At 52.9% G+C, this 27,996-nt stretch overlaps 2 protein-coding genes and 1 long non-coding RNA gene across 3 annotated transcripts; 2 read left to right on the forward strand and 1 right to left on the reverse strand.

Annotated features, from left to right (window-relative positions):
- On the forward strand, nucleotides 1-1,198 carry LOC136563247 (uncharacterized). Its single transcript, XR_010784615.1, has 3 exons — nucleotides 1-114; nucleotides 406-561; nucleotides 1,165-1,198. It is a non-coding gene; the product is annotated as an uncharacterized lncRNA (long non-coding RNA).
- Nucleotides 1,199-12,704: 11,506 nt separating this feature from the next.
- Nucleotides 12,705-14,754, forward strand: GNG13 (G protein subunit gamma 13). Its single transcript, XM_066561098.1, has 3 exons — nucleotides 12,705-12,773; nucleotides 13,470-13,592; nucleotides 14,509-14,754. Exons 2-3 carry the CDS (start codon nucleotides 13,495-13,497, stop codon nucleotides 14,612-14,614), a joined length of 204 nt encoding a protein of 67 aa, XP_066417195.1. The 5' UTR covers nucleotides 12,705-12,773; nucleotides 13,470-13,494; the 3' UTR covers nucleotides 14,615-14,754.
- A 250-nt stretch (nucleotides 14,755-15,004) lies between these two features.
- CHTF18 (chromosome transmission fidelity factor 18) lies at nucleotides 15,005-27,987 on the reverse strand. Its single transcript, XM_066560887.1, has 22 exons — nucleotides 27,894-27,987; nucleotides 27,527-27,691; nucleotides 27,281-27,407; nucleotides 27,026-27,200; nucleotides 26,850-26,939; nucleotides 26,670-26,722; nucleotides 26,331-26,472; nucleotides 25,575-25,787; nucleotides 25,366-25,463; nucleotides 24,650-24,773; nucleotides 24,420-24,547; nucleotides 23,681-23,774; nucleotides 23,485-23,583; nucleotides 22,730-22,860; nucleotides 22,019-22,181; nucleotides 21,714-21,938; nucleotides 20,910-21,059; nucleotides 19,810-19,940; nucleotides 18,368-18,500; nucleotides 17,499-17,594; nucleotides 16,788-16,845; nucleotides 15,005-16,399 (listed from the first exon to the last, which is right to left on the reverse strand). Exons 1-22 carry the CDS (start codon nucleotides 27,985-27,987, stop codon nucleotides 16,263-16,265), a joined length of 2,826 nt encoding a protein of 941 aa, XP_066416984.1. The 3' UTR covers nucleotides 15,005-16,262.
- Between the last annotated feature and the right edge of the window lie 9 nt (nucleotides 27,988-27,996).

A 27,996-nucleotide genomic window follows, 5' to 3' on the forward strand; every position in this document is an offset into this window, starting at 1 on the left:
CCGACTTCAGAGGATGCTGGTGTTGTGTGACTTCCCAAAAATTCTGTATGACAAGTTTGTGGAGTTTTTCCAGTCCATCTCCCTTCCCTGCCACTGCTATGCCTTCTCCAACAGGTGAGTTCTGGGGCTTCTCAGTGTGTTTGAATCCAGTTGCCTGTGGAATGTTCTTTCCCTTATAATAAAAGTGGGAGCATTTTAGAAGAATATTTCAGTATTTGCTGCTTTCCCTGTTTGTTGTTTGATGCCATGACTGAGCTGTTCTCCCTAAAGTTTTATTTCCTTTCCCCCACAACTGAGCTCTAAACCCCAAAATGTTTTATTAATCAAATTTCACAATCCTTAAAGGAGCTAACTAGTGGTGTACAACAAAACACAGTTAAAATTGCTTTGTTTTTATCCTTCCAGCTTGAATGTTTTGCCCTGGGACCACGTGCTACTGACCACAGTTTTAAAAGGCCAGAACATCACTGGGCAGAGGAGACAGAAAGGAAGGAAAACCTATCTGTGGGAAGCACTCCCTGTTGTGGAGGCTCGAGTGGAGAAACTGCTGGAGAAAAAGAAGTGAGACTGCTTTGGCTTTTCCACTTGGTGAACTCAATTCTTACATTTTGACTGCTCCAAACCTCTGTACTTTGGTATGGGGAAACAAAACTGTACTTTGGTATGGGGAAACACAAAACAAACTCTTTCTTTTAATTTTTTTTTTCCTCTCAACAAGGCCAGGAGCTTTTTGAAGTCACTCAAAACCCTTTGAACGCCTCAGGACCAAATAAAGATTGCTGGAGTGGCTCATTTCTGTGTCTCCATAAACTCTGCAGGTTTTACATGTTGATGTTTCAAGCCATTCCTCTTCATCTGACAAGTGGAAGGCAGCCAGAAGAGTCTGTTCTGGGTCTTCAGAGGGCTGTGCTCCAGAAAATCCAATATTGCAAAGAATCCAGTCCACTTAAAGAATTCAGCTGCAAGGCAACCTCTGGTTTTATTTTGCCAGAGCTGAGATAATCTGAGAATAACCTCTAGGAATTTCTTTCCAGCTGTGTTTCTGTCCTGCTGTGCAATGTCTCCTTTGTGGGAAGCTGTCCTGCTTTGCTTCTTTCATTGTTTGCCCTGTGCACAGTTCTGCACTTCCTTCCCTTCCTTCTCACCTTCTCTTCTTCTCCCCAGGTACAAGGAGGTTGTTCGGTACCTGAGAGCTGTGAAATGCAATGAAAACCAAAGGTAAATGGCTTTTCCCTTTTCCTTTTCCTCTCTCTTTTCCCCTATCCCTTTTCCCTCTCTTTTCCCCTATCCCTTTTCCCTCTCTTTTCCCCCCTTTTTCCCTTCTTTTTCCTCCCTTTCCTTTTCCCTTCTTTTTCCATTTCCTTCCCTGCTTTTTCCTCCCTTCTTCCCCCCTCTCTATTCCCTTCCCTCTGTAATGGTCAAGCCCAACCAGCTCTCTCCACAAATCCTACAGAAACCCCATCCTAATGAACCCTAAACCTTCATTTTCTCTTCCCAGGCTCCGGGACCTTCGGGATCTGATCCCCTTCTACCTGTGCAAAACTGGGAATTTCCTGGATGCTGCCCACTCCCTGCTGTTCCCTGTGAACAGCCTGGCCTGCTGCTCTGCCTGCAGGATCACCCCCTGCCAGTTCAAGGTCTACCTCAAGATCTTCAGGACAGGCTGTGTTCCCTCTGGGAATGACATGCTGGAGACAGGGCCCTGGGTTACAGCTGGCAAGTGGCACTTCATCCTTCCTGCCTTCCTTCCTTCCTGCCTTCCTTCCTTCCTGCCTGCCTTCCTGCCTTCCTTCCTGCCTGCCTTCCTTCCTTCCTTCCTGCCTTCCTTCCTTCCTGCCTGCCTTCCTTCCTGCCTTCCTGCCTTCCTTCCTTCCTTCCTGCCTGCCTTCCTTCCTTCCTTCCTGCCTTCCTTCCCTGCCTTCCTTCCCTGCCTTCCTTCCCTGCCTTCCTTCCCTGCCTTCCTTCCTTCCCTGCCTTCCTTCCTGCCTGCCTTCCTTCCTGCCTGCCTTCCTTCCTGCCTTCCTTCCTTCCTGCCTTCCTTCCTTCCTGCCTTCCTGCCTTCCTTCCTTCCTGCCTTCCTGCCTTCCTTCCTTCCTGCCTTCCTTCCTTCCTGCCTTCCTTCCTTCCTTCCTGCCTTCCTTCCTGCCTTCCTTCCTGCCTTCCTTCCTCCCTCCCTCCCTCCCTCCCTTCCCTCCCTCCCTCCCTCCCTTCCCTCCCTCCCTGGGAACTTCATTCCAGCTCCTCCCTGGCAGTCAGAGGAGGGACACCCTGAGCCCAGCTGGGGATTGGGTGAGGGTGGGGAGGCCCTGGATCCCTGGAGGTGTCCCTGGACAGGGCTTGGAGCACCCTGGGACAGTGGGAGGTGTTGGGTTGGGGCTGGATGGGCTTTGAGGTTCTTTCCAACCCAAACCATGAAAACAGCAGGCAGGAAGGCTGACTTTGTATTGGGGCATGAATTTATTCACTTCACTTAAAACACTGATTTTGTCAGTTCATTTTCTGCTGAAAGCAAAGCAAGAGAAACTATTCAGAGAAAATCCAAAGCCCTTCATTCCTTCCCTCCCAGCACTGCCACTGTCAGTGGGGGACTTGGCTTTATGTCTCAGCCATGACCTTGAGGAGAAAACCTCCTGATGGGAGATGTTTCATCATCAGAACCATGAGCTCTGATAATTGCCATCATCTGTCCTGGGTTCTGTCACCTCTCAGGGTGTCTTCTGCCACAGAAGATTTATTTGGGAGTTGTTCCCTACTGGCAGAATTCTTGGAAGTGTGAGCTCCCTCAGTGTGGTGTGATGTCCATAACAAACACTTCTCTGGGATCACCTGGCTCAGTCTGGATGGTGCCCAGACTTTGCAGCTTTCCAGAGCTGTGGTTTGTAGCTGATGTTTATTCATTCCACCACAAACCAGCGTAGACCAGCTGTAAACACCTCCTGGCTGTGCAGAAACAAACCTGGAACCAAGTGAACATCCAGGTTGAGTTCCTGCTGTGCAGTGACTTGGGCTGTGTGGGGTCTGGCTTTGATAATTTTCATTTCCATCCCTTCAGGCTCTCCCCTGAGGAACACTGTGCTAATTAAGCAGGCACTCAAACTGCTCTACAGCAGCGAGGCACTCTACAGGAATGTGAGTGTGGCCAAAATCCCCTCTTCCCTCCTGCTCCCACTCCTTGAGAGAGCAAGGATTTACTCTGACCTCTCTGTCCTCTGAATAATTCACCCCTCTGCCCAAATTTCACTTTGTAACACAAATGTTCTGTTGTTTTTTAGGCCAAATGTTGGAGTTCCTTCATCATGATTTTGGGGAGCAGCGATTTGTTGGAAAAGAGGGGGCACCTGCTCCCCTTACCCCTGGGAGAGCCCCCCCTTAGCTTCCAAGAGGTACCAAACAGTGCTGGGAGAATCTCCTGCCTTGGGGTTGGACAGGATTCCAACCTCCTGCCTTGGGGTTGGACAGGATTCCAACCTCCTGGCTTGGGGTTGGACAGGATTCCAACCTCCTGGCTTGGGGTTGGACGGGATTCCAACCTCCTGGCTTGGGGTTGGATGGGATTCCAACCTCCTGGCTTGGGTTTGGATGGGATTCCAACCTCCTGGCTTGGGTTTGGATGGGATTCCAACCTCCTGGCTTGGGGTTGGATGGGATTCCAACCTCCTGGCTTGGGGTTGGACAGGATTCCACTGGATGTGGGAATTGGCTCCTTCTCCCAGATGCCACAGTGAACTTCCAGTGCCTCATCCTGTGCCAGGGTGGCTGTGCAGCATGTGGGGGTTCAGGAATGTTAAAGGCAGCTGGAAATGGGTTCATTCTGCTCCCAGCTCAGGCCTGCCACTGCTTCTGGGTCTGTCCATGGTGAGATGGATCAGATCAGAAAGGACCTGGACAGGGGGAATGGCTTCCCACTGCCAAAGGGCAGAGCCAGATGGGAGATGGGGAAGGAATTCCTGGCTGGGAGGGTGGGCAGGCACCATCCTCTGCAGAAATGCTGAGGAAGTCACTGAAAAGCAGATGAAACCCCCATTTCTGGCATGGTTTGGGGTGCCTAAATGCAGACCAATAATGCCATTTTTACTCCTCTCTGAGACCATCTAGACAAGCCTGGCAGATGCTGGAGGCTTTTGGTGAAGCAGTAGATGACAGTGACTACAAGTGGCTCTAAGCTGTGGCTGTCCCTGGGTCCCTGGCAGTGCCCAAGGCCACCTGGGACAGTGGAAGGTGTCCTTGGCATGAGGTGATTTTTCCATCTCAGCCCTACAAAAATGAAGAGTTTTTGATGATAGGGTTTGGTTGGTGCTGCAGAGCCTCGATTCCCCTTGAGGGTGATGTGGAACAGGCACCATCCTCTGCAGAAATGCTGAGGAAGTCACTGAAATGCACATGAAACCCCCATTTCTGGCATGGTTTGGGGTTTGTCTGGGGAGGATCTGCCATCCCTGTCCCTCACTGTCCCCTTGCAGAATGTGCTGGCAGCCAGTGGCAACTTCCTGGAGGATCTCAAGTCTGGAGTTAATGTCTCTCTACCATCTGCTGTTTTCTCTGGTCAGGTGAGTGATGACAACAAAGGGATTTATCCCCAGCAGTGAAAAATGTTGGGTTATTAAGAAAAGCTTCTAAGAGGGGCCTGAAAGATTTTTTTGGGGGGGTGTGATAAGATTAAAAGATTAGCACAGTCTAAACTCTGGAGCAGATATGGAGGTAGAGAACTGAGGGTCTCTTCTGCTCTGCACATCCTCAGGCCAGGAGAAATCTTTATCCCTGTCCAAACTGATGGATTTATAAAGCAGGAGGGCCAGGAATAATTGATTGTGTCCTAACTTCTCCCAGGGTTTGGCTCAAACAGGACACTGGGGCTTCCCAAAACTCAGAATTGCCCAGAAGTTCTAAATTTCTTTTCAATTAAGGGTCTCAGGTATGTGGGACTTGTTTGAAGACAGCAGGAATAACATTCTATATTCAATGCAGTCTCCTGAGGAGCTGCCTTACTCTTTTTTGACTTTTTTTGAGGAAATTTCAGTTTATTCCCCAAAGATGTGACTCCTGAGCTGGATTTTTTCCCTTTTAATTCCCCATTTCTGCTCCTGGGTGAGTTTCCTCTTTTATATGAGCACTTGGAGAGCACCAGTAATAAAATCCCTCTTCCATTCCCCTGTGTTTAACTCTTGATAAGGTTCTTGTGGATTTCTTGTGTGCCCTCCAAGCTCTCTGGCTGACCTGGAATAACTCATGCTGGTTTGAGTGGATAAATGAAGGGAAAGCAGCTGTTGAATGCATTTCCTCCCTTGTTGCTGTCTCTTGTGTAGCTGCACCACGAGGCTTCTCTCATCCTGGCAGTGCAAGCAGTGCAGCAGATGCTTTGTTGTGACCTTCCCCACTTGACTTCCTTCTTAGAGGTAGTCCTGGCTTTTGGGGTGAGTCCTACAAACTGATTCCTGTTCTAAGAGATGGAAACAAATAATGTTTAAAATCTCTGTGATGATGAAAACACCTTCCTGCAAGTTTTAGCCACGTTTAATTTGACTTCGATTTTTATTCTTTTTTTTTTTTTTAATTTATTTCCAGGAATGATTGGCACTGGGGTTAAATCGTATTTTGTCTCTTCTTAGAAAAACTTCTGGGCTCTGAGGCTGCTGCTGGACCAGCTTTGCTGTGAGGAGCACATCCTGTGTGGCACTGCCAACCTGCTCCTGAGGGACCTGAGTCGGGAGGAGGGGACCATGCTGAGAGTGTGAGTGAGCCCTGCTCTGCCTGCCCTGGCAATGCAGCACAGGGAGAATGGGGCTGTGGATCTGGGGAATGCACACTGGGGTGAAGGTCCTCCACCATGGCTCTGGGGAGCAGGGACAGAGGGGGCACCTCCTTCCCTTGGCCCTGGGAGAGCCCCCTTGGCTTCCAGCAGTGCTGGCAGCATCTCCTGCCTTGGCTCTGTGGGAATTGGCTCCTCCCAGTGCCTCAAGCCCTGTGGTTTTGTTGTCCAGGTGGCAGAACCTTGGCCCCCAGTACGTGGGGGAGTTCCTGTGCCTGTTCCTGACCTGCAGACACAAGAGGATGCAATCTGTGGGGCTCTTCAGCCTCAACGTGGTCATAGAGAACCTGCACCTGTGAGTGACTGCCCCAGGGCCCCCTGAAATCACTCCTGGCATTGTCCCATTCTGAGAGTGGGGACTGCCCCAGGGCCACCTGCAAGAAATCCTGGCATTGTCCCATTGGGACTGCCCAGGGCCACCTGAAATCAATCTGGGATTGTCCCACTGGGACTGGATTGGCCCCAGAGCCCCCTGAAATAAATCCTGGCATTGTCCCATTGGGACTGCCCAGGGCCCCCTGAAATAAATCCTGGCATTGTCCCATTCTGAGAGTGGGGAATAACCCAGGGCCACCTGAAATAAATCCTGGCATTGTCCCACTGGGACTGCCCAGAGCCCCCTGAAATAAATCCTGGCATTGTCCCATTGGGACTGAAATAAATCCTGGAATTGTCCCATTGGGAACTACCCCAGAGCCCCCTGAAATAAATCCTGGGATTGTCCCACTGGGACTGGATTGGCCCCAGGGCCACCTGAAATTCTGGGATTGTCCCATTGGGACTGCCCCAGAGCCACCTGGAATCTTGGGATTGTCCCATTGGGACTGCCCCAGAGCCACCTGAAATTCTGGGATTGTCCCATTGGGACTGCCCAGAGCCACCTGCAATAAATCCTGGCATTGTCCCCCTGGGAACTCCCCCAGAGCCACCTGCAAACCCTGGGGTTCCCCCCAATCATTCTCCTGTAAATCTGGAATCACCTTGCCTTGCAGCTGTGACCTGTTGGATTTTTGTAGATTTTTGAGCCATGCAAAGCCAGGGGTGGCTGCAGCTGTGGCCAGCTGGGAGGGAATGAGTGGGAATTTCTCTGTGTTTCAGATGTCCCTGGGCCAAGCAGCTCTGCACCTTTTTCCACGAGTCTGTGAGTATCCCAGTGTTTGTAGGATTTATCAGCAAACCCTGATACCCCTCACCAATCAAATATTGAAATGGTTTTTGTATCAAAAAAAAAAACATTCCTGAAGGGAATTAAGTGTTCTGTCTCTTGCCAGGGCTTGGGGCAGCTCCCCTTTGGCACCACAGTTCACCAGGAAGTTTCCAAGTTCGTCAGTGCTTTTGAGAAGCTTTAATTGGGACCAAATCCTCAGGAATGTTTTCCAGTTGGTTTTTCATCTATCCAGTCTCTTCCTGGAGAGTTCCTTGGGTTTGCTTTGGTTGTCACCTCCAGGAAGAGTCAGCTGAAAACTGAACTCCCTGGCTCTGGAGTGGGACCAGAGCCACATTTTGGGAGTTTGTTGCAGTTCCACATTTTCAGGAGTTGTTGGAAGAGGCAGAAGGTTGGAGTTGTTTTCAGAAGCTGACAAAAGCTTCTGGATGGAGCACGAAGCAGCAAAGAATTTTTCCTCTTTTTGGGACACAAACCTTGCAAGAGGCAACTGCTGAGAGGGAAAAGCTTCCAGCAGGAAACCAGGGAGCTGAGAACTCCCTCTGCAGCAGTTTGGGGTCAAGTGCTGTTTGCACAGCTCTGATTTTGGGTTTCATTCTAAACCAAGAGGCTGGAAGATAAAACTGAGCTTTATTTTCCTCAAACAGCCCCAGTGTGGGGCAGTGGAGAGCTTTGGTTTGATTTGGAAATAATCCAGCTTGCAGGCTGGGCTTTTCTTTTCTGCTGAAAATAAAGTTTAGATTGGTGCAGGTGGCATTTCCCAAATCCTAAAGCTGATGGGAATTTGGAATTCACTCTGACCTGGAAGAAAGAACTCTGGAGCCTCTGCCCCTTTGGGATCCCTCTGTGCTTGGGCAGGCAGGAAAATGAGCCCCAAGATGTGCCCAGGGGCACTTTGCACATTCCCACAGGGGTTTGGGGGCTTCTGCAGCTCTTGTTATCCCAAAGTTCCCACCAAAAATGCACCTGGATGGAAATCTAACACCTTGATCATTAAAACTCTCTAAGTTCCATTGCAACATTGACATTTTGGGTGGTTTTTTTTGGTTGTTTACTTGGTTTGGGGTGGAGTTTTTGGGGTTGTGTTTTGTTTTGTGCTTGGGGTTTTATTTTTGGCTTTGGTTTCTTTGGGGTTTTTTTAATTGGGGGTTTTTTATTGGGTGTCTTGGTCCTGTTTTTTGGGGGGGTTGGGGTTTTTTGGATTTGAGGGTTTTTTTGCCTCTTGGGTTTTTCGCTTTGGGTTTATTTTGTTGGGAGATTGGGTTTTTGGATTTTTTGGGAGGTTGGTTTTTTTTAGGGAGCTGAGGGTTTTGGTGAGGGTTTATGGTTTTTTTTAGGAAGTTGAAGGATTTTGGGAGGTTGGGTTTTTTTAGGATGTTGAGAGGGTTTTGGGGGTTTTTTCTGAGTTGAGAGGGTTTTGGGGGCATTTAGGGGTTTGTTAGGAAGTTGAGGGATTTTTGGGGGTTCAGGGGTTTTTTTTTTGTGGAGTTGAGGTTTTCCTTTTTGAATATTTTGGGGTTTTTTTGGAGGGGTTTGAATTTTTCCCTTGGGGTTTGCCTGGGCCAGGCTGAGTCTCCTCCAGATCCCCCCATCCCAGGACCCCAAAGAGGGACTGGGAGCAGATTTAGGGCAGGGGCTTTGTGTCCCCTTCCAGCCTGGATTTCTCCCCCTTGGCTCAGGAAATCTGGGAAATGCTTCTTTCCTGTAAGTAAACCCTTCTCCATTATTGATCCCTGCTCAACTTTACTGCCTTGGAGCAGCCCTATGGATCCTTTAGGTAATGATTTAATCTTTTATGGATGAGAAAAAAAAAACCTTTTCTGGAGCTCTGCACGTCCCTCTGGGCCTGGAGGAGGGCTGAGCTCTGCTCCAGGTCAAATGGGGAGGAACAGAGCTCATTAAAAATGGAAAAGTGGCTTTGGAGCAGGAAATGGGGCCCTGGAGCTGCCTCATCCCAAAGCTGCAGCAGCCACAGCAGGAGGGAGCAGAGCTGCAAGGAAGGGACAGCACCAAAAATGACATTTCACAGGGAAAGGTGGGAATTTCACCTGGAACATCACGAATTTCACATGGAAAGTTGGGAATTTCACCTGGAAAATCACGAATTTCACATGGAAAGTTGGGAATTTCACCTGGAACATCATGAATTTCACCTGGAAAATGGTGAACAGGGACAGGAGGAGAGGGAACTCCTCCGAGTTGGATATTTGGGAAAATTCCTTCATGGAAGAGCTGGAAGGGGCTGCCTGGGCAGGGACATCCCCAGGAGGGTTGGGGACCGGAGTCAGTGGGGATCCATTCAAGGTTGGATTTGGGCATCTTGGAAGGAATTTCCCACCCTGAGGCTGTTCCCTCTCCTGTCCCTTGTCACCCCCTGGCTGTCCCCTCCTGTCAGGAGTTCTGCAGATCCAAAACTTCCCCTGCTCCCCCTTTTCTCCAGGCTGAGCCCCTTCCCAGCTCCCTCAGCCCCTCCTGCTGCTCCATTCCCTGCCCCAGCCCCTTTTCCCTGTCCTTGGCCCTAAATCAGCTCTGAGGGTCGGGGTCCCTGTCCTTGGCCCTAAATCAGCTCTGAGGGTCGGGGTCCCTGTCCTTGGCCCTAAATCAGCTCTGAGGGTCGGGGTCCCTGTCCTTGGCCCTAAATCAGCTCTGAGGGTCGGGGTCCCTGTCCTTGGCCCTAAATCAGCTCTGAGGGTCGGGGTTGAGTCCCTGCCCAGCTCCCCTGGGATCACAGGGACATTTCCAGCTGCTCTCCCAGCCCAAAATCCCAGTTTTAATCCCAGGCCTGGGGAAATGGCGTCTCAACAGATGGCTCTGCTCGATAATAGTGCAGAGCCTGGGGAGCTTCGTCTGCAAAAACCAGGGGGGGCTGCACCCCAAAATCCATGGAATCCCAGCCTGCTTCTGCCTGGAGCATGGGGTGCACCCCAAAATCCATGGAATCCCAGCCTGCTTCTGCCTGGAGCACGGAATGCACCCCAAAATCCATGGAATCCCAGCCTGCTCCTGCCTGGAGCATGGGATGCACCCCAAATCCATGGAATCCCAGCCTGCTCCTGCCTGGAGCATGGGATAGATCCCAAAATCCATGGAATCCCAGCCTGCTCCTGCCTGGAGCATGGGGTGCACCCCCAAAATCCATGGAATCCCAGCCTGCTCCTGCCTGGAGCATGGGATGCACCCCAAATCCATGGAATCCCAGCCTGCTCCTGCCTGGAGCATGGGATGCACCCCAAATCCATGGATTCACAGCCTGCTTCTGCCTGGAGCATGGGATGCACCCCAAAATCCATGGAATCACAGCCTGCTCCTGCCTGGAGCATGGGATAGATCCCAAAATCCATGGAATCCCAGCCTGCTCCTGCCTGGAGCATGGGATGCACCCCAAAATCCATGGAATCCCAGCCTGCTCCTGCCTGGAGCAGCTCCCTGAAGGGAAGGGATGGGAGCCCAGGGCACGATCCTGCTTCTGGCACTTCAGAAGGACAGAGAAAACACATCATTTTTTAATAGTTTTTAAATATTTTATATATTGATTTCCTATGTATGTCCTATAAGATGTCTCTTTCAGGAAGCCTTTATATTTTTATTTTCATAATTTTAAATTTTTATTTTTATATTTTATATTTTTAAATTTTTATTTTTATATTTTATATTTTTATTTTAGTTTTCATTTTATATTATTATTTTTATTATTTTTACTTTTCTAGAACTATTTATATAACATGCTAATTATATTTATAGAATTTATATAAGTATTTGTCTATAGTATTTATATTCATATATTTATTTCTTTTATATTTTCCTATTTTCTATTTTGTATATTTATTTTTATTATGTATATTTATTTTTATAATTTTTAATATTCATATCTATTTTGTGTGTATATATTTATATTTATATATACATAATTGTAAACATGCACGTGTATGTATGCATATATAGGTATTCTTTACATTAAATATTATCCATAATGCATAAAAAATAATAAATCTGATCTAAAAATTGTATCCTGTCTACATAAACACATATGTGTAATATGAATTTATTTCCACTGCAATTTGATAAAAAATTCAAATATAGATTTGATTTTATATATAATTTGGTATGTGTTAAAAATATATATATATACACACACGTACTCTCTTGTCTTTGTGTGTGTATATATATATATATATATATACATACATACACAAAGACAATATAATATATTAGATCTATATATCTAAATATATTAGATATTATTTATTATTTTATTATATATAAAATCATGGGCCTGGATGGTCTTTAAGGTTCCTACCAACCCAAACCATTTCATGATTCTCTTTTATATATATATTTTAAAAATTAAATATATCTATATATATTCTACAATATTACATTATATATTTATATTATTATTTATTCTATCATATATGTATCATATGTATTCTATCATATTTAGAGATATATGATCTTATAGATAATCTTAAATATATATTATAATTTTTTTTTTTAGTACTTTATATTTCTATTTCACCTTCACTTCCTCTCTCCCCCAGGGAATTCTCTCCCTCAGGAATGGGGAATGGCTCCAGCCCCAGTTATTGGGGTAGGACCAGCCCAGCCCAGGTGTGATGCAGAGACACAAAATCCAATATTAACTCCAAATTTAAATCCATGTTTGATATTATCCCGATATTAAATCCATATTTCTATTGTTTTTATTTATATAAATATTCTGTATTTATTCCCCGGGGAAGGAGGAGCCCTGGGCCAGGATTTGGGTGGGCTTTGCTGTGTTCAAACCTTGTTTGTTTTTTTTAAGCACCAACTTTTACCCCAGGTTTATTTTTAATGCCTTAACAAAGGCAGGGGGGTCCCACCTCTGGTTTTCCATGGATTATTTTGGCTTTAATCAGCTCCAGCTGTTCCGGGACTTTTGTCTTTCCCTGCAAACCCCTCATCAATAATTCTGATTAATTCCAATTAATTCGATTATTGATGACGCTGCTCCTTCACCCGCCAGGTGTTCCATCCCTTTTATTTTCCACTTTTTTTAGTTATTCCCAGCCTCTCCATCTCCTCCGGCTTCGGGAAGGGGGAAAAGCCACAAAATCCAGCGGGGAGCAGAGCGGGAAAACCGGGAAAGGGAGGAGGGAAGGGATGAAGGAAGGAATTGGGGAAGGGATGAAAAAAAGGATGAGGGAAGGGATGAGGGAAGGAAAGGATGAGAAAGGGATGAAGGCAGGGATTGGGACAGGGATGCAGGAAGGGATCAGGGAAGGGATTCAGGCAAAGATCAGAGCAGGGATGAGGGAAGGGATGAAGGGATGCAGGAAGGGATGAAGGAAAGGATGAAGGCAGGGATGAAGGAAAGGATGAAGGAAAGGATGAAGGCAGGGATGAAGGCAGAGATGCGGGAAGGGATTTGGGCAAAGATCAGGTCAGGGATCCGAGCAGAGATGCGGGAAGGGATTGGGGCAGGGATCAGGTCAGGGATCCCAGCAAGGATCCAGGGCCTCCCCGGGGATGTCCCCCACCCCTCCCCTCTCCCTGTGCCCCTCAGGCCGGGGGAGCAGCCGGGATAACCCCAATTCCAGAGCCGGAATAGCAGGAGGTGCCTCCATCCCGGGCGCTCCAGCGGAGCCAAATCCCCGGGGAGCGGCGGGGGGAGGATTCAGCCGCGATCCCTCGGCACCAGCCGAGCATTCTCAGATCATCCCGAGCGTTCGGGACCGCCGGGAGCCGGGGAGGCTGCGGGAGAAGCGCGGCCAGGGCTGCAGCTGCGGCCCCGTTTCTCTGCTGCCGGAGTCCCCGAACCAGGTGCGAGCGGGGATGTGCGGGGTCGGGGCAGCTCCCGCTCCCGGCTGCAGCTCCGGGGATGCCAGGCTGGGATGGAGCGGGGCTGGCATGGAGGGCAGGGTCTCACCCTTCCCTGCCCGTTCTCCCGGGGTTCATGGGCTTGGGGACAGGGAAATGTCCCCTTGTGCCGCCGGGTTTTGGGGTGGCACGGGGGCCACCCCACTGCGGGCACTGCTTGAGCCCCCTCTGCTGCTGTGCCTCAGTTTCCCCATCACGCCCATCCTCCCACGGGGTCGCTGTTGGGGGACAGTGGGGTGGGGGTGCAGAGGGGTTTGCTTTGCTCCCCAAATCTGTGCTGGCCGCCCCCCTGAGCCCTTTCCAGCGCTCTTGAGGCGGCCCCAAATCCGTCCTGGTCCCTCCAGAGCCGTGGTCGGGCAGGACAAGGACAAACAGCCCCTTCCCGAGGAGCCTCGGGCTGCTCTGTGCTGCTCCCCACCCAAATTCCAGTCAAATCTGCCTCAGTCCCCGTGTTTTGCATGAGAGGAGCGCTGGGCAGCCTTTGCCTCAACCAGAACAGCCCCAAAAGCTCCCGGAGCCCTTGGCTGCTCGTCTGTGGGCTTGGAAACGTCCCCCAGAGCCTGTCCCCATCCTGGGGGAGCCTTTGGGGTGCAACTGAGGGGTCAGGGCAGGACAAGGCACCAAAATCCCCATTCCCAGCCCAACGGAGCCCTCGGAGAGCGCGATGGACGAGTGGGATCTCCCACAATGGAAAAAAGAGGTGGAAAGCCTCAAGTACCAGCTGGCCTACAAGAGGGAGATGTCCTCCAAGACCATACCTGAGTGAGTGGGGACCTTTCCTTTCCTTTCCTTTCCTTTCCTTTCCTTTCCTTTCCTTTCCTTTCCTTTCCTTTCCTTTCCTTTCCTTTCCTTTCCTTTCCTTTCCTTTCCTTTCCTTTCCTTTCCTTTCCTTTCCTTTCCCTTCCTTTCCCTTCCCTTCCCTTCCCTTCCCTTCCCTGTACATACATTCTATGTTGTCCATAATGCCTAAAAAATAATAAATCTGAGCTAGAAATTGTATCCTATCTACATAAACACATACGTGTAATATGAATTTTATTTTCCACTGCAATTTGATTAAAATTAAAATATAGATTTGATTTTATATATAATTGGGTATGCATAAATATATATATATGTGTATACATATGCAGTCTCTTGTTTTTGTATATATATATGATTTATTTTTTTATTATATACAAAATCGTGGCCCTGGATGGTCTTTAAGGTTCCTACCAACCCAAACTATTCCATGATTCTCTTTTATATATGTATTTTTAAAATTAAATATAGATATATCGATATAGATATATAGAATATATATATTTAGATTATATATATTATATATAGTATATTATGTATTGTATATTATATTATATACTATTATATACTATTATATATTATTATATATTACTATATATTATTATATGCATTATCTATTATATATATTATTATATATTTATATTATATAAAAATATATATATTTAGAATATACATATTCTACTCTATCACATTATATGATACAGTAGAATCTGCACCCAGGGTGCAGATCCCCCCTTCCCAGAGCTTTGCAGAGCTCAAAATCCTTTAAATCACGGCTGGCTCTGTTCCCTGCCTGCTGTCACAGAGTTGGGGACAGCCCCAGGATCCCCCCAGGGCCCCCCTTGGGCTGTGCCCACCCTCCCTCCCCTCTCTGCAGGTTTGTGAAGTGGATCGAGGACGGGATTCCCGAGGATCCCTTCCTGAACCCAGAGCTGATGAAGAACAACCCCTGGGTGGAGAAAGGCAAATGCATCATCCTCTGAGGCTCTGTCCCCCCTGCAGGACGGGCTTGGACCCCTGAGCTCCAGTTCCAGCCCCAGACCCTGAACAAAGCCCTGCCCTCTGCTCCTTTCTGCTCTCGTAGCTGTAGAAGGGGTTTTAGAAATGGGGGGACACGGGGAAACCCCCAGGATGGGCAGCCTGGGGGGAGGAGCAGCAAAAGCTGCTCCAGGGGTGTGCTGCAGCTTCATCTCACACTTCTGCCACCCCAAACAGGCAGAGTTTTGCAACCTGTAAAGAAGCTTTTTATAAAACCCCCCATTTTTAGTGATTTTAGATACTTTTGTACACTGTAGGATATTGCTTCACAGCAAACCAGGCAGAACCTGGCCCCTCGAGTTTATGTCTGAAATAAACAGAGCAATACTTCACCATTGATTTTTTTAGATGCATTTTATTTCTTTTCTTTTTTTTTTTTTTTTTAAATAAGAGGGTAATAAAAAAGATCATGGCCCAAAATCGTGGGCACACAGGCCAGCCATGGTTTGGAAAGGCAAACCCAGCTGATCCTCCAGCTCCAGCTCAGCTGAGCACAGCCCTAGAGCAGGTCCCTGATGTAGAGGATCCCCCCTAGAGCAGGTCCCTGATGTAGAGGATCCCTTAGAGCAGGTCCCTGATGTAGAGGAACCCCCCCTAGAGCAGGTCCCTGATGTAGAGGATCCCCTAGAGCAGTTCTCTGATGTAGAGGAACCCCCCCTAGAGCAGGTCCCTGATGTAGAGGTGCCCCCCTAGAGCAGGTCCCTGATGCAGAGGATCCCTTAGAGCAGGTCCCTGATGCAGAGGCTCCTCTAGAGCAGGTCCCTGATGCAGAGGATCCCCTAGAGCAGGTCTCTGATGTAGAGGATCCCTTAGAGCAGGTCCCTGATGTAGAGGATCCCCTAGAGCAGTTCTCTGATGTAGAGGATCCCTTAGAGCAGGTCCCTGATGTAGAGGCTCCTCTAGAGCAGGTCCCTGATGTAGAGGATCCCCTAGAGCAGGTCCCTGATGTAGAGGCTCCTCTAGAGCAGGTCCCTGATGTAGAGGATCCCCTAGAGCAGGTCCCTGATGTAGAGGCTCCTCTAGAGCAGGTCCCTGATGTAGAGGATCCCCTAGAGCAGGTCTCTGATGTAGAGGATCCCCTAGAGCAGGTCCCTGATGCAGAGGTGCCCCCCTAGAGCAGGTCCCTGATGTAGAGGCTCCTCTAGAGCAGGTCCCTGATGTAGAGGATCCCTTAGAGCAGGTCCCTGATGTAGAGGATCCCTTAGAGCAGGTCCCTGATGCAGAGGATCCCCTAGAGCAGGTCCCTGATGTAGAGGTGCCCCTAGAGCAGGTCCCTGATGTAGAGGTGCCCCTAGAGCAGGTCCCTGATGTAGAGGATCCCCTAGAGCAGGTCCCTGATGTAGAGGATCCCCTAGAGCAGTTCTCTGATGTAGAGGATCCCCTAGAGCAGGTCTCTGATGTAGAGGATCCCTTAGAGCAGGTCCCTGATGTAGAGGATCCCCTAGAGCAGGTCCCTGATGTAGAGGATCCCCTAGAGCAGTTCTCTGATGTAGAGGATCCCCTAGAGCAGGTCTCTGATGTAGAGGTGCCCCCCTAGAGCAGGTCCCTGATGCAGAGGATCCCTTAGAGCAGGTCCCTGATGCAGAGGATCCCTTAGAGCAGGTCCCTGATGTAGAGGTTCCTCCTGACAGCGTTGGAGAAGCCCTCATTGAAGCGGAACCAGACGTCGCTCCTGCCCACGGCCTTTCCCATCTGCAGCTCCAGGGACTCCTCCTTGGACACCTGGGGGGCTGCAGCAGCAAAATCCACTTTAAAAACCTTCAAACTGTATCAGCTGTGCCCTGGCTGCAGAGGGGGATTGAGGGAGGCTCTGCTAGGGCAGAGCTGATGCTCCCAAATCCCGGATGCTGCAACCAAAAATTCCCCCCAAATTCCCTTTGGATGGGGCCAGAATCCATGGATGTGCCCACAGGAACTCTCTGCCAGCTGGGCTAGGCTGGCATTGTCCCTGCTGCTGTGCCCTGGGGACAGGGCTGAGGGACAGGAGCCCCTCTTTGGGAATGGGGAGAGCCCCCAGTGGCACCCAGGGGCCACCCTGTCCCTGTGCCACCCACCTGGGGCTGGAGCCACCCTGTCCCTGTGCCACCCACCCGGTTCTGAGGTCCCTGTGTCACCTACCCGGGGCCTTGGCCACCTCTTTCCGCTGGAGTGGCCTCCCAAAAAAGTCCAGTTCAGGCTGTGGGAAGCAAGAAGCAGGAATGGGGGTGGCTCTGGGGTACCTGCCCTTCCAGCTGCTGCTCAGGGAGGGACAGAACCACGGCAGGGCTGCCCCTGGGCACGGCTCAGGCACCCCAAGGCTCTGTTGAGCAGAGCAGGAGCCAAATGCAAATCCTGCAGGAAGGGCCAGAGGCCTGGGAATGCAAACAGCATCCAAATTTGGGGGAAAGGCAAAATGTGAGGCTCAGCTGGGGTTTTACAGGCAGGAGAGGGTGGGGAGCTGAGCCCTGGAGAGGGGCAGTGCCAGGGAAGGATCCCAGCTCCTCCTGGAGCCCAGGGTGGGACCATTCCAAAGCAGCTTTTCCAAGCTGCTTTCCCACAGAGCCCAAGTTCAGCTATTTCAGCCCAAATTCCCAGAGCTCCTCCCTCCCCCAGCCCTGAAAACTTCCCAGGACACATCCAAAATGTCACCCAGCTCCAAGTCATGCCAATCTCAGTGATGCCTTTATGTGACACTCAGAGCTGGGCTGGGCTATTAAAGGAAACTGGACTAAAAATCCCAATTCCAGAGGAGCCAGGGAGAGCCTGGCAGCCCAGGAAGGGCTGGTGGGAGGTGGGGCAGGGATTGGGGCAGGGATTGGGGCAGGGATTGGGGCAGGGATTGGGCCTGACCTTGTCCTGCAGGGCTGCTCTCCTCACGATGTGCTCCAGGCGCTGCTGGTGGTTGGGGGTCTCTGCTGGCTCCTCCCCGGGGCCATTCCCGGGGTCCTGTGGGGAGGACAGAGCTGAGCCAGGCTCCCCTTGGGGTGTTTGAGCTCCTGGCACCCCCCTGGCCCCATCCCACCCAGCCCCTGCTCGCTGCCAGGTCCGATTCCAATATCCCAAAGATTTTTCCATCATTTTCTGCCTTGTGGGATCAGCCCCAGCTGAAGCCCCTTTCCCTGGGATTTCACATCCCTACCATGTAAACAAGGAGCTTTCAGAGATGTTTTTGCAGCTTCTCTTTGTCCCAGACATCTCCCAGGAGCCTTTCTCCTGCTCCAAGGGGCTCCCAGGGATTAATTATCCCGCTGGCACCAGGGCAGGGCAGGCATCAGCTACACCCAGGATGTTTCTCCACCTTTTCCACCCCTTCCCATCTTTTCCTGCCTCCAGGAGCAGGGGCAGAGCCACTCTGCTGCTCCTGGGGGGCTTTGGGAGCTTTGGGAGTGGCAGCAGCCAGGGAAGGGGAGGCAGGGAAGAGTTCACCTCCCACACAGCCAGGTACAAACAGCAGCCAAAAATTCCCACCTAAAATCCCCACCAAAAAATTCCCACCTCCTCACAGCCCTCACTGGAAGGGTTCAAAGCTTGGAACTCCCTCCAGAATTCCTGCAAAAAGCTGAGCCCTGCAGCCCAGCCCAGCTGTGCAGGGAAACAGCTGCAGCCAGGGGGGTTAATCCTGGATTTCCACTCCGCAGGCAAAGCCAGCTTTGGGAAAAACACATCCCTGGGGATTTCCTGCACATGCACAGCCCTGGCAGCCCTCTGGGGATGCCCACCTGGGCCAGGCTCCGTGCCTCTGTCCTCCTCATCTTCTCCAGCTCGATCTCCCTGGCAATGAGCTGCTTGGCCTGGTAGCTGAGCTGCCTGCGGGCCGGCAGGGCTGGGAAGCGGCACACGGCCTCCACGTTCCTGCAGCAGGGAAAAGGGAACCAACCCCAAAAATCAGCCAGCCCTGGGCAGCCTGAGAGCCCCAGCACCTCCCAGCCCTGCCCCTGGGTCACTCCAGGGGGAACCAACCCCAAAAATCACCCTGTGATTTCACCCTGTGCAGCCTGAGAGCCCCAACACCTCCCAGCCCTGCCCCTGGGTCATTCCAGGGAAAACCAACCCCAAAAATCACCCTGTGATTTCACCCTGTGCTCACTCTGTGCAGCCTGAGAGCCCCAGCACCTCCCAGCCCTGCCCCTGGGTCATTCCAGGGGGAACCAACCCCAAAAATCACCCTGTGATTTCACCCTGTGCAGCCTGAGAGCCCCAGCACCTCCCAGCCCTGCTCCTGGGTCATTCCCCCCGTGCAGGAATGGGAATGGGAATGCAGGAGGGATTAGAGGGGTTTAATCCTGGCTTGAAAGCAAAAAGAGGAGATTGGACAGATTGGCCTGAAAAGCTCAGGGGCACAGCACAGCTCGGGCACAGCAGCAGCTCAACCTTCAGAGCCACCCTGAGGTGCCCCCCCAGACAGGTTTAATGGGAATGCAGCCAGGAACAGGAATTTGGGATCATCAGAGCAGCTGGATTCTTAACAGGCCTCTTTCAGTTTCCCCAGCAACAAGAAGCCACCAGTCCCTCTGCCAGCTCTGAATATTTCATATTTATCCACTATTTATCCACTGATTTTTTGATATTTATCCACTATTTATTCACTATTTATCCACTATTTATTCACTATTTATCCACTATTATTGTCCCTAAAATAAAAGGAGCAAAGCCCTGAGTCAGGTGGCTCTGCAGTCATTCAGAAATCAGTTGTCAAACCAATGTTTTAGGAAGTTTTAAAGAAATAAAGCCCAGGTTTTGGAGTGACATCAGATCTGTTTGCCAGAGCTGCCAGGTGCCACAGGGGTGTGCCAAGGTGGGGCAGCCCTGCCCTGCCACCTCCTGGTGACAGCCACAGGAAGCTGCTCCCTTCCCTTTAATCCCATGAAACCCAACCTGCTCAGCCCCAGCCCAAGGGAGGGATGGCCCAGCTGATCTGGGGATGGAGCAGAGCCAAAAGTCCCAACTCCTTCCTGAGGATCACCACAGTATCCTGGAACGGCTTGGGTTGGGAGGGATCTTAAAATCATCCAGCTCCAACCCTGACACCTTCCACTTGCTCCAACTCCCATCCAACGCGGCCTTGGACACTTCCAGGGATGGGGCAGCCCCAGAATCTCTGGGAATTCCATTCCAGGGAAGGATTTTGACTCCCACTCCCCTCCTCAGCCCCGGCACTCACGGATCCAGCTTGAAGATGTACTGGCCCTCGGGCAGGCGCTCCTGCAGGTAGGTGAGGTTGTAGGTGAGCATGGTGCTGATGAGCTCAGCCAGCTGCTGCTTCTCCTTCAGGCTGTAGAGCTGCGTGTTCACCTGGCCAGGGGACAGCAGAGACCTTGCAAACCCCAAACAGCCCAAGCATGGGTGTCACTGTCACATTTTCTGGAAAAATCCTTTTGCCAGGAGTTCTCTCCTGGGAAGCTGAGAAGCCTCAGAAAAAAAAATGAAAACAATAATTATCTGATTTGCTTCTCCTGTGTTTTGCTGCTTTGGAATGTGTGTGGACATTGTTTACCAACTGGTCATTGTTTCATTGGTTTCATGTGAATTGTTTTGACTCAATGGCCAATCACAGTCAGGCTGCGTCAGACTGAAGAGTCAGGAGTTTTTCATTATTATCTTTCAGCCTTCTGTAAGTATCCATCCTCTGTTCTTTAGTATAGTTTTAGTATAGTTTAGTATAGCATAATATAATATAATATAAATATAATATAATATAATATAATATAATATAACATAATATAATATAATATAATATAATATAACATAATATAACAAAATATAACAAAATATAATATAATATAATATAATATAATATAATATAATATAATATAATATAATATAATATAATATAATATAATATAATATAATATAATATAATATAATATAATATAATATAGTATAATATAATATAATAGCCTTCTGAGAACATGGAGACAGATTCACCATTTCCTCCCAACGATGGGGACTCAGAAAATGCCACACACAGGGTTTGTTTCTGGGTGAGGAAGGACCCAGATCGAGTTTAGTTCTTTCTTAGGGACACAGAGCAGGGACAGACCCTCTCCTGGGTCAGGGTGACTCTGAGAGCTCCACAAAGCCCAGCCCAGGTGGGGCTCAGGACCGCTCCACACAGCTGGGCACTTCAACACTCTGTCCCCAGCTCCTGCACCAGCTGTGACACCAAACTCAGCCAGATTTGGGACACAAAGCCAGGCTGGTTCATCGGGTGGGGCTTGCAGAGGGCTCTGGGGAGCAGGGCCAGGGGCTGGGGGCACTCACAGGCCGCAGTTTGGGGGCGATGATGTCCAGCAGCAGGCACAGCACGTCCAGCACCAGCGCCTGCTGCCCCGCGCGGCTCCGGGCGCCCGGCGCGATCCCCGACACCATGGACAGCACCAGGTTCTGCATCTGGCCCAGCTTGGCCACGGCCTGGGGACAGCACAGAGGTTGTGTGTGATGGAACAGCCTGTCCCAGTGTCCCGGTTCTTTCCCCAGGTGTGCCAATCACCTCTCCCTTCCCCCCTCTTGCCCCTGCTCAGTGCTGTCCATCTTGGCATTCCAGAAAGGGCAACCTGTGATTGGTGCAGTTCAAAAGATGCCTCTCAGCCCTGGGTGTCATTTGTCCCCTGAGACTTCCCCCCCCTTACCTGGTTGGTGGCATCCCTACCCCTTCCCTGCCCCTCTCCCTGGGGTTAAAAGACACAGCAACCACGGGGTTCTCTGTTCTGTTGGAGCTGTTGCTGCATTCAGAGCCCTGTGGGCCAGGAATAAAGCTCTGGATCCAAACCCTCCAGCAGAACCCAACTCCTTCTCCTTCACCTGGCCTTGAAGCCTCTCCACAGAGGTAAACCTGAGCTCCTGCATGCCTGGACTTGTCCCAAGTGCCAGCTGCAGCATCCAGCCAGCCAAAGGTGTCTCTGAGGTGAAACCACCACAGCTGCCACCCTTGGTCAAGCAGCAAGGGCCCGACGAGCCCAGGCAGGTTCCACCCAGCAATACTGGTAATCAATCCCAATCCACAGGGACACCCAGGCAGGGTCCCTGCAGGCCCAGGGCTGGCTCCAGCAGCCCCTGTGCACTTGCCTCGGGCTGGCTGCTGGGGTAGGCCAGGCGGGGCACGGCGGCGGCGGCGAAGAGCAGGTGGAAGGCCACGGGCAGGAAGGGCAGGTAGCGCAGCAGCTGGAAGCTCTGGGCCTGCAGCACGGCCCGGCCCAGCAGGTCAGAGAAGCACAGCCACTCCAGGGCCAGGCACACGGAGCCCAGGCTGGGATCCCGCACCTTCATGTTCAGGAAGTTCTCAAACAGGCCCTGCAGGGGGGTGAGGGATCAGGTGGAGCCCGGCTGGATGGGGTCTGAGCTTCCCTCCAGCCCCCCCTGGCTGCTCTCACCTGGGCCAGCTTCTCCTGCTCTCCCGAGGAGATGGAGAGGTGCAGGATGTGGTGGAAGCGGTGGGAGGAGGAATTGAAGCCCCCTGAGCCCCCAGGGTGGGACAGGTCCTCGTCCCCCAGCAGGAGCTGGGCTGGCAAAGAGGGGTCCATTCCTATCCTGTGCCTGAGGGAGCCCAAAGGGAAGAGCTGAGGGTTTGGGTTTGCCAGTGCTGGAGGAATATTTGGATCCTTGGAAGCTGGACTGGAGGCAATGCCAGTGCTGAATTATTGGGAGCTAAATGGAGTGGTAACAAAGCATCTGTAATGGCCTTAAACTGAGAGGAAAGGTTTAGAAGGAATATTGGGAAGGAATATCCCCTGGGAGGGTGGGCAGGCCCTGGCACAGGTGCCCAGGGAAGCTGTGGCTGCCCTTAGATCCCTGGAAATGTCCCAGGCCAGGCTGGACAGATCTTGGAGCAGCCTGGGACAGTGGAAGGTGACCCTGCCACAGCAGGGGTGGCACTGGATGGGCTCTGAGGTCCCTTCCAACCCAAACCACCCCAGCATTCTATGATCAACACAAATCCCCTCAAGAAGTTGCTCTCCAGGACCTTGCACGTCCCATCCAGCCTCCCTTGAACTCTTCCAGGGATGGGGCAGCCACAGCTTCTCTGGGAAATGGGAACAGCACCCCCCAAGCACCCAACAGACGTAAAAACCCCCTCCTCCTACCTCTGGGGCTTGGGCAGCTGGAAGATCTCTTGCCAGATGGAGAAGAGCCCCTTGTTCTGGTCCTTCAGGCCAATCCTCATGGTCTGCACCATCTGCACGCTCAGCTCCTTCTGCCCTCGGCCATGCAGGAACTGCAGCAGGAGCCAGGGGATGGAGGGGATGGGGATCCCAAAGCCCTTGGGAACAGCTGGACACAGCCACCCCCCTCTTCCTCCACGGGCAGGGCTCAAAACACCTCAGGGGACTGGGAGATGCTATGCTTCAGGAACCTGACTGGAAGGGACTTTTGTCCCCTCTGTCCCCATGTGAGCCTGGAGCTCAGCAGAAACGTGGGCCATGCCTGTGTCCTGATGGCCATGCCCGTGTCCTGATGGCCATGCCTGTGTCCCCAGGACCATCCCTGTGTCCTGATGGCCATCCCTGTGTCCCTAGGGCCATGCCCATGTCCCCAGAGCCATGCCTGTGTTCTGATGGCCATCCCTGTGTCCCTAGGGCCATGCCCATGTCCCCAAAGCCTTCTCTGTGTCCCCAGGGCCATGGACGTGTCCTGATGGCCATCCTCATCTCCCCAAGGCCCTCCCCCGGTCCCCAGGACTCTCCCTGTGTCCTCAGGGCCCTGACAGTGTCCCCAGAGCTCTTCCCATGTCCCCAAGGCCCTCCCCATGTCCCCAGGGCTCTCCCCATGTCCCCAAGGCCCTGACAGAGTCCCCAGGGCTCTCCCCATGTCCCCAAGGCCCTTGTCCTGTCCCCAGCACCTGCAGGGTGTTGATGCAGGAGCGGATGTCGCTGTCGGTTTTCTCGCAGAGCGCCAGCAGCGCGCCCATGTCCGCCCGCATTCCCTGCCGGAGCGTGATCTGGGGACAGACAGGGCTCAGCAGGGAGGGGACACGGAGCCAGGGGGACGGGGGACAGCCCCTGAGGCACGGGGCCGGGGCCCTGGGGGAGGCAGACCTCGCTGAGGCGCTGGGCCAGGCGGGAGGGCGCGGTGCGGGGGAAGCTGAGCAGGAAGGATTGCTGCCGCAGCGGGCGCAGCGCGGGCACGAACCTGGGGCAGGGAAACAGGGGGGTGAGAGAGCCCAGCGGGGAATTCCCTTCTTAATCCTGGAATTATTGAGGCTGGGAAAGACCTCTCAGAGTGTTGAGTCCAACTGTTGCCCCAGCACTGCCAAGTCACCGTGAAATGATGTCCCCAAGTGCCACATCCACACAGCCCTGAAATCCCCTCAGGGATGGGGACTCCACCACTGCCCTGAGCAGCAACCAACACCTGGCTGCCCTTTCCATGAAGGAATTTTCCTAAATATCCAATCTAAACTTTCCCTGAGGCCGTTCCCTCTCCTCCTGTCCCTGTTCCCTGGAGCAGAGCCCAACCTCCCCCAGTCGTCCCCTCCTGGCAGGAGCTGTGCAGAGCCACAAGGTCCCCTCTGAGCCTCCTTTTCTCCAGGCTTAGCCCCTTTCCAGCTCCCTCAGGGATTCTCCAGCCCCTTCCCAGCTCCCTCAGGAATTCTCCAGCCCCTTCCCAGCTCCATTCCCTTCCCTGCACACACTCCAGCCCCTCCATGTGAGGGGCCCAAACCAACCCCAGGACTGGAGCAGCTGCACTTGAACAGAGACACTCCAAACAGCCACATCGTGTGTGGGGGCAGGGTTTGGTGTCCCTGTCCCCCCGCCCCGGGCAGGTGACACTCACTGGTCATTGCAGATGCAGATGATGGGCCTGAGCAGGAGCCCCCCCTCGCGCCGCCGCCGCCGCCCCGCGCCCGCCTCGCCCTCGCTGTCCTTCCTCTGGATGATGGCCAGCAGGACATTGATGGAGGCCTGGGGGGAAGGAAACGGGATGGGAGGGATGGGGTTCTTGCTTGTGGAACAGTGGGGGCTGTTAATGGGGTCATGTTTGAGGGGCTGGTGCCCCGGGCTCACCGCGGGCGCGCCGTCGATCTCATCGATGATGAGGCAGTTGGGCCTCTCGTGGGAGCCCAGCACCGACCTCATCTGGGTGGCAGCTTCAATGCGGGTCTGGAACACCTCGGGGCTGCGGTCATCACTGCCAGGGGACACAGGGACAGGTGACTCTGGGCGTGGGGACATGGCCAGCATCATCCCTGGGACAGCATCACCCCTGGGACAGCACCATCGCTTCCAGAGCAGCATCACCACCAGCATCACGTCCACAACAGCATCATCACCTCCAGAGCAGCACAACCTCCACAGCAGCATCATCTCCAGAACAACATCACCTCCATGCCACCATCACCTCCATAATAGCATCACCATCACCTCCGGCATCACCCCTGGGACTGTATCACCTCCAGAACAGCAACACCTCCACAACACCATCACCTTCACAACAGCATCATCACCTCCAAAACAGCAGCACCTCCAGAGCAGCACAACCTCCACAGCACCATCACCTTCAGAACAGCATCACCTCCACAGCACCATCGCCTCCATAACAGCATCACCATCACCTCCAGCATCACCCCTGGGCCACCATCATCTCCAACATCACCTGCCCTCTTTTGTGGGCAGGGCATGGGCTCACCTGGGACTCAGGGGCTCACCTGGCACCCAGGGGCTCTCCTGGCACCCAGGGGCTCACCTGGCACCCAGGGGCTCTCCTGGCACCCAGGGCTCACCTGGCATTCATCTCCACGGCGTTGTACCCCGCGTGCCTGGCGATGACGTGGGCCAGCGTGGTCTTGCCCAGGCCAGGGGGCCCACAGAGCAGGGCCACCTGTGGCACACAGGAAGGTCACCTCTGGAGGGCTTCCTCCTCAGAGGGGACAACGTTGCTGCCCAGCTGGTGGCAGCACAGGGACCCACAGCCACGTCCCCTCCTGTTCACCTTGTGTTTGGGTCTCTTGTGCTGGTCCAGCTCGGCCTCCAGCATCTCCTCGGTGAGCTGCACCTTGGTTTTCCACTTGTTGGGATGTTCCTTGGCATGGCTGGGTGGGGGATGAGCTGCAGGGCTGGGTTTGGGCTTCTTGCCAGCCTTGTCCTTGCCGAACACCACCGTGTCCCACAGCTTGAGCCACTTGAGCAGGCAGCGGTTGGTGTACTGCAGGGAAGCAGGGAAAATCCATGGAACCTGGGAAAATCCAGCTGGGGGCAGAGGAAAGCTCTCCTTCATGGAGGAGGCTGCTCAGGGTCCCATCTGGCATCTCCCTGGGACAAGGTGGGAACGATTCCCTTCCCAGCTCAGCCCCCATCCCTCAGGGAAAGCCTGGCTGAGTCACATCAGCCCCATCCCTGCTGGCCCTGCTCTACCTTGGCTCAGCTCAGCAATTCCCAGCCTCATCCAGCACATCCCATTCCCTACAAAACTTCTAACAGTTCCCAAAAAAGTTCAAAATAGCCAACAATTTCTGGCTATAATCCTCTCAATCTTTTTTGCCTTGTTTTGGTGACATTCCATAGATTCATCTGCCAGAACACCCCCAGCCTCCAGTGCAAAGCTGCCATCCCAATCTCCCAGGGACTCAGGACTGCTCCCAGGCAGAGCAGCACAGACACAGCCCCCAGCCAGTGCTTCCAAAGGCAATTCCTGATCCCAGAGCATGACCCCACCGATCCCAAGCCCCCCCTTGTCCCAGCACCTCACATCATCACTAAGCAGCTCCATGTAGCGCTGGGGGCTGAACTTGTCCACCCAGAGGCAGTGGGATGCAGACTCCTCCTGGGCTGCTGGAGCTGTGTCCATGCTGGGATCCGGACTCTCCGTGCTGGGCTCGTTCCCCAGGCAGCTGCACCATGGAATTAATGTACTCCAAAGCACCCCAAGAGTCAGGGCAGGGTGGGAACTCCACCCAGACCCCCCAGGCTGGGGGTGATGAGGGCAAAAAGGCTCCTCCGCTTGCAGGTCCCCCAAAACTTTATTGTGAGGGAGGGAAATGCAGCAGCATGGCAGGGACTGGAGAGGGATTTCATGCCAGCATCTCACCTGGTGATGATCTCTGTCAGCTGCTGGGAGGCTTCCAGAACCTGCCTGCGACGCTTGAGCACAAACACAGAGGGGTCAGAGACACCCCCCAGTCCACGGCTGGGGACAGGAATTTGGGAGCCAGCCCTGTGGCCAGCAGGGGTGGCAGGGACACAGGGGAAGGTCAGGGAGATGTGGTACCTCCTCATCCACCTGCTCCTTCAGGTAGGAGAAGGGCACCCCCAGCAAGTGGAGCGGCCTGCGAGCGTTCCAGCCCAGGGAATCCGGGAGCTGCAGGGACACAGCACAGCACAGCCCCCTCCTGAGCCACCTGGAGGCCACCGAGGAGCAAACCTGACCTTCAGATCCCTCCTCACCTGCAGCCCTGTCCTGCAGGGATCATCCCTCAGCACCAAGAAGACCCTGGTGCCCTGGGTGGATGTCACGTTGATGTAATCCTCCAGGACGGGGGGTCTCCTCAGGACCCTCTTCTTTTCCAAGGGTGGTGTGGTTTGCATGGGGACCATTCCACTCATGTCCAGCTGGTTCGAGCTGGAAAACACGAAATTCCTTCAGTAGGGGAAGGGCCCTTCCCCTCTCTCCTGTTAAAAATGGGGTTCAGGGTGACCAACCTGGTATTGTGGGGAGCCAGAGGTGCCTCTGGGCCACCATCCCAGGAGACATCCGGAGCCAGCTCATCGTCTGCACCGAAATCGAGCTTCTTAACAGCTTCCAGGCGCTGCCGCTTCGGCTTCGGGGCTGGAGCAAGCGAAGAGCATCACTGACGGACGGTGGTACCCAGAGGATGCTCCAGCACCCGGCACCACTCGGGGCGGGGAACAGGGGCAGCAGCACCTGGGGAACCGGGTCAAACCTACTGCGGGGCTCGGCTGCTGCCGGGGACACGGCGGGGACACAGTCCCGGTCCCTCTTCTTGGCACCGGTGCCGCCGGGAGAGTCCCCGGGGAGGTCGGGCTCCTCCGGCGGCTGCCTCTTGCCCCGGAACTGCGATGTTTTGGGGCCGGCGGGTGGGGATGGCTCATCTGCAAGAGGGGTCAGACCACGGTGCCGGTCACCGGAGGGGACCCGCGGCGGCACGGGCGCACACGGGCGCGCAAAGCACAGTCCCGCTCCCTCCCTCCCTCCCTCCCTCCCTCCCTCCCTCCCTCCCTCCCTCCCTCCCTCCCTCCCTCCCTCCCTCCCTCCCTCTGCCGCTTCCCGTCCCGGCGCCGCAGCAGCGCCCACCTCCCAGCTCGGCCAGCACCTCCAGCTCGTCGGCGAAGCGCTCGTAGAAGCCATCGTCGGGCCCATCCTCGGGCCCGGTCTCTTCGCTCGCCATGCGCGGCAC

Source organism: Molothrus aeneus, chromosome 16 (assembly GCF_037042795.1).
Source record: "Molothrus aeneus isolate 106 chromosome 16, BPBGC_Maene_1.0, whole genome shotgun sequence".
NCBI lineage: Eukaryota > Metazoa > Chordata > Aves > Passeriformes > Icteridae > Molothrus > Molothrus aeneus.

Excerpts from the sequence above, each read along its gene's own strand:
- GNG13 (XM_066561098.1), top strand. The coding sequence starts at position 13,495 with ATGGACGAGTGGGATCTCCCACAATGGAAAAAAGAGGTGGAAAGCCTC. Across the intron at positions 13,593-14,508 it reads TCCTCCAAGACCATACCTGA|GTTTGTGAAGTGGATCGAGG; the intron begins GTGAGTGGGGAC and ends CCCTCTCTGCAG.
- CHTF18 (XM_066560887.1), bottom strand. The coding sequence starts at position 27,987 with ATGGCGAGCGAAGAGACCGGGCCCGAGGATGGGCCCGACGATGGCTTC. Across the intron at positions 27,408-27,526 it reads GGCAGCAGCCGAGCCCCGCA|CCCCGAAGCCGAAGCGGCAG; the intron begins GTAGGTTTGACC and ends CGCTTGCTCCAG. Across the intron at positions 22,182-22,729 it reads CAGCTGCCCAAGCCCCAGAG|GCACAGGATAGGAATGGACC; the intron begins GTAGGAGGAGGG and ends GGGCTCCCTCAG.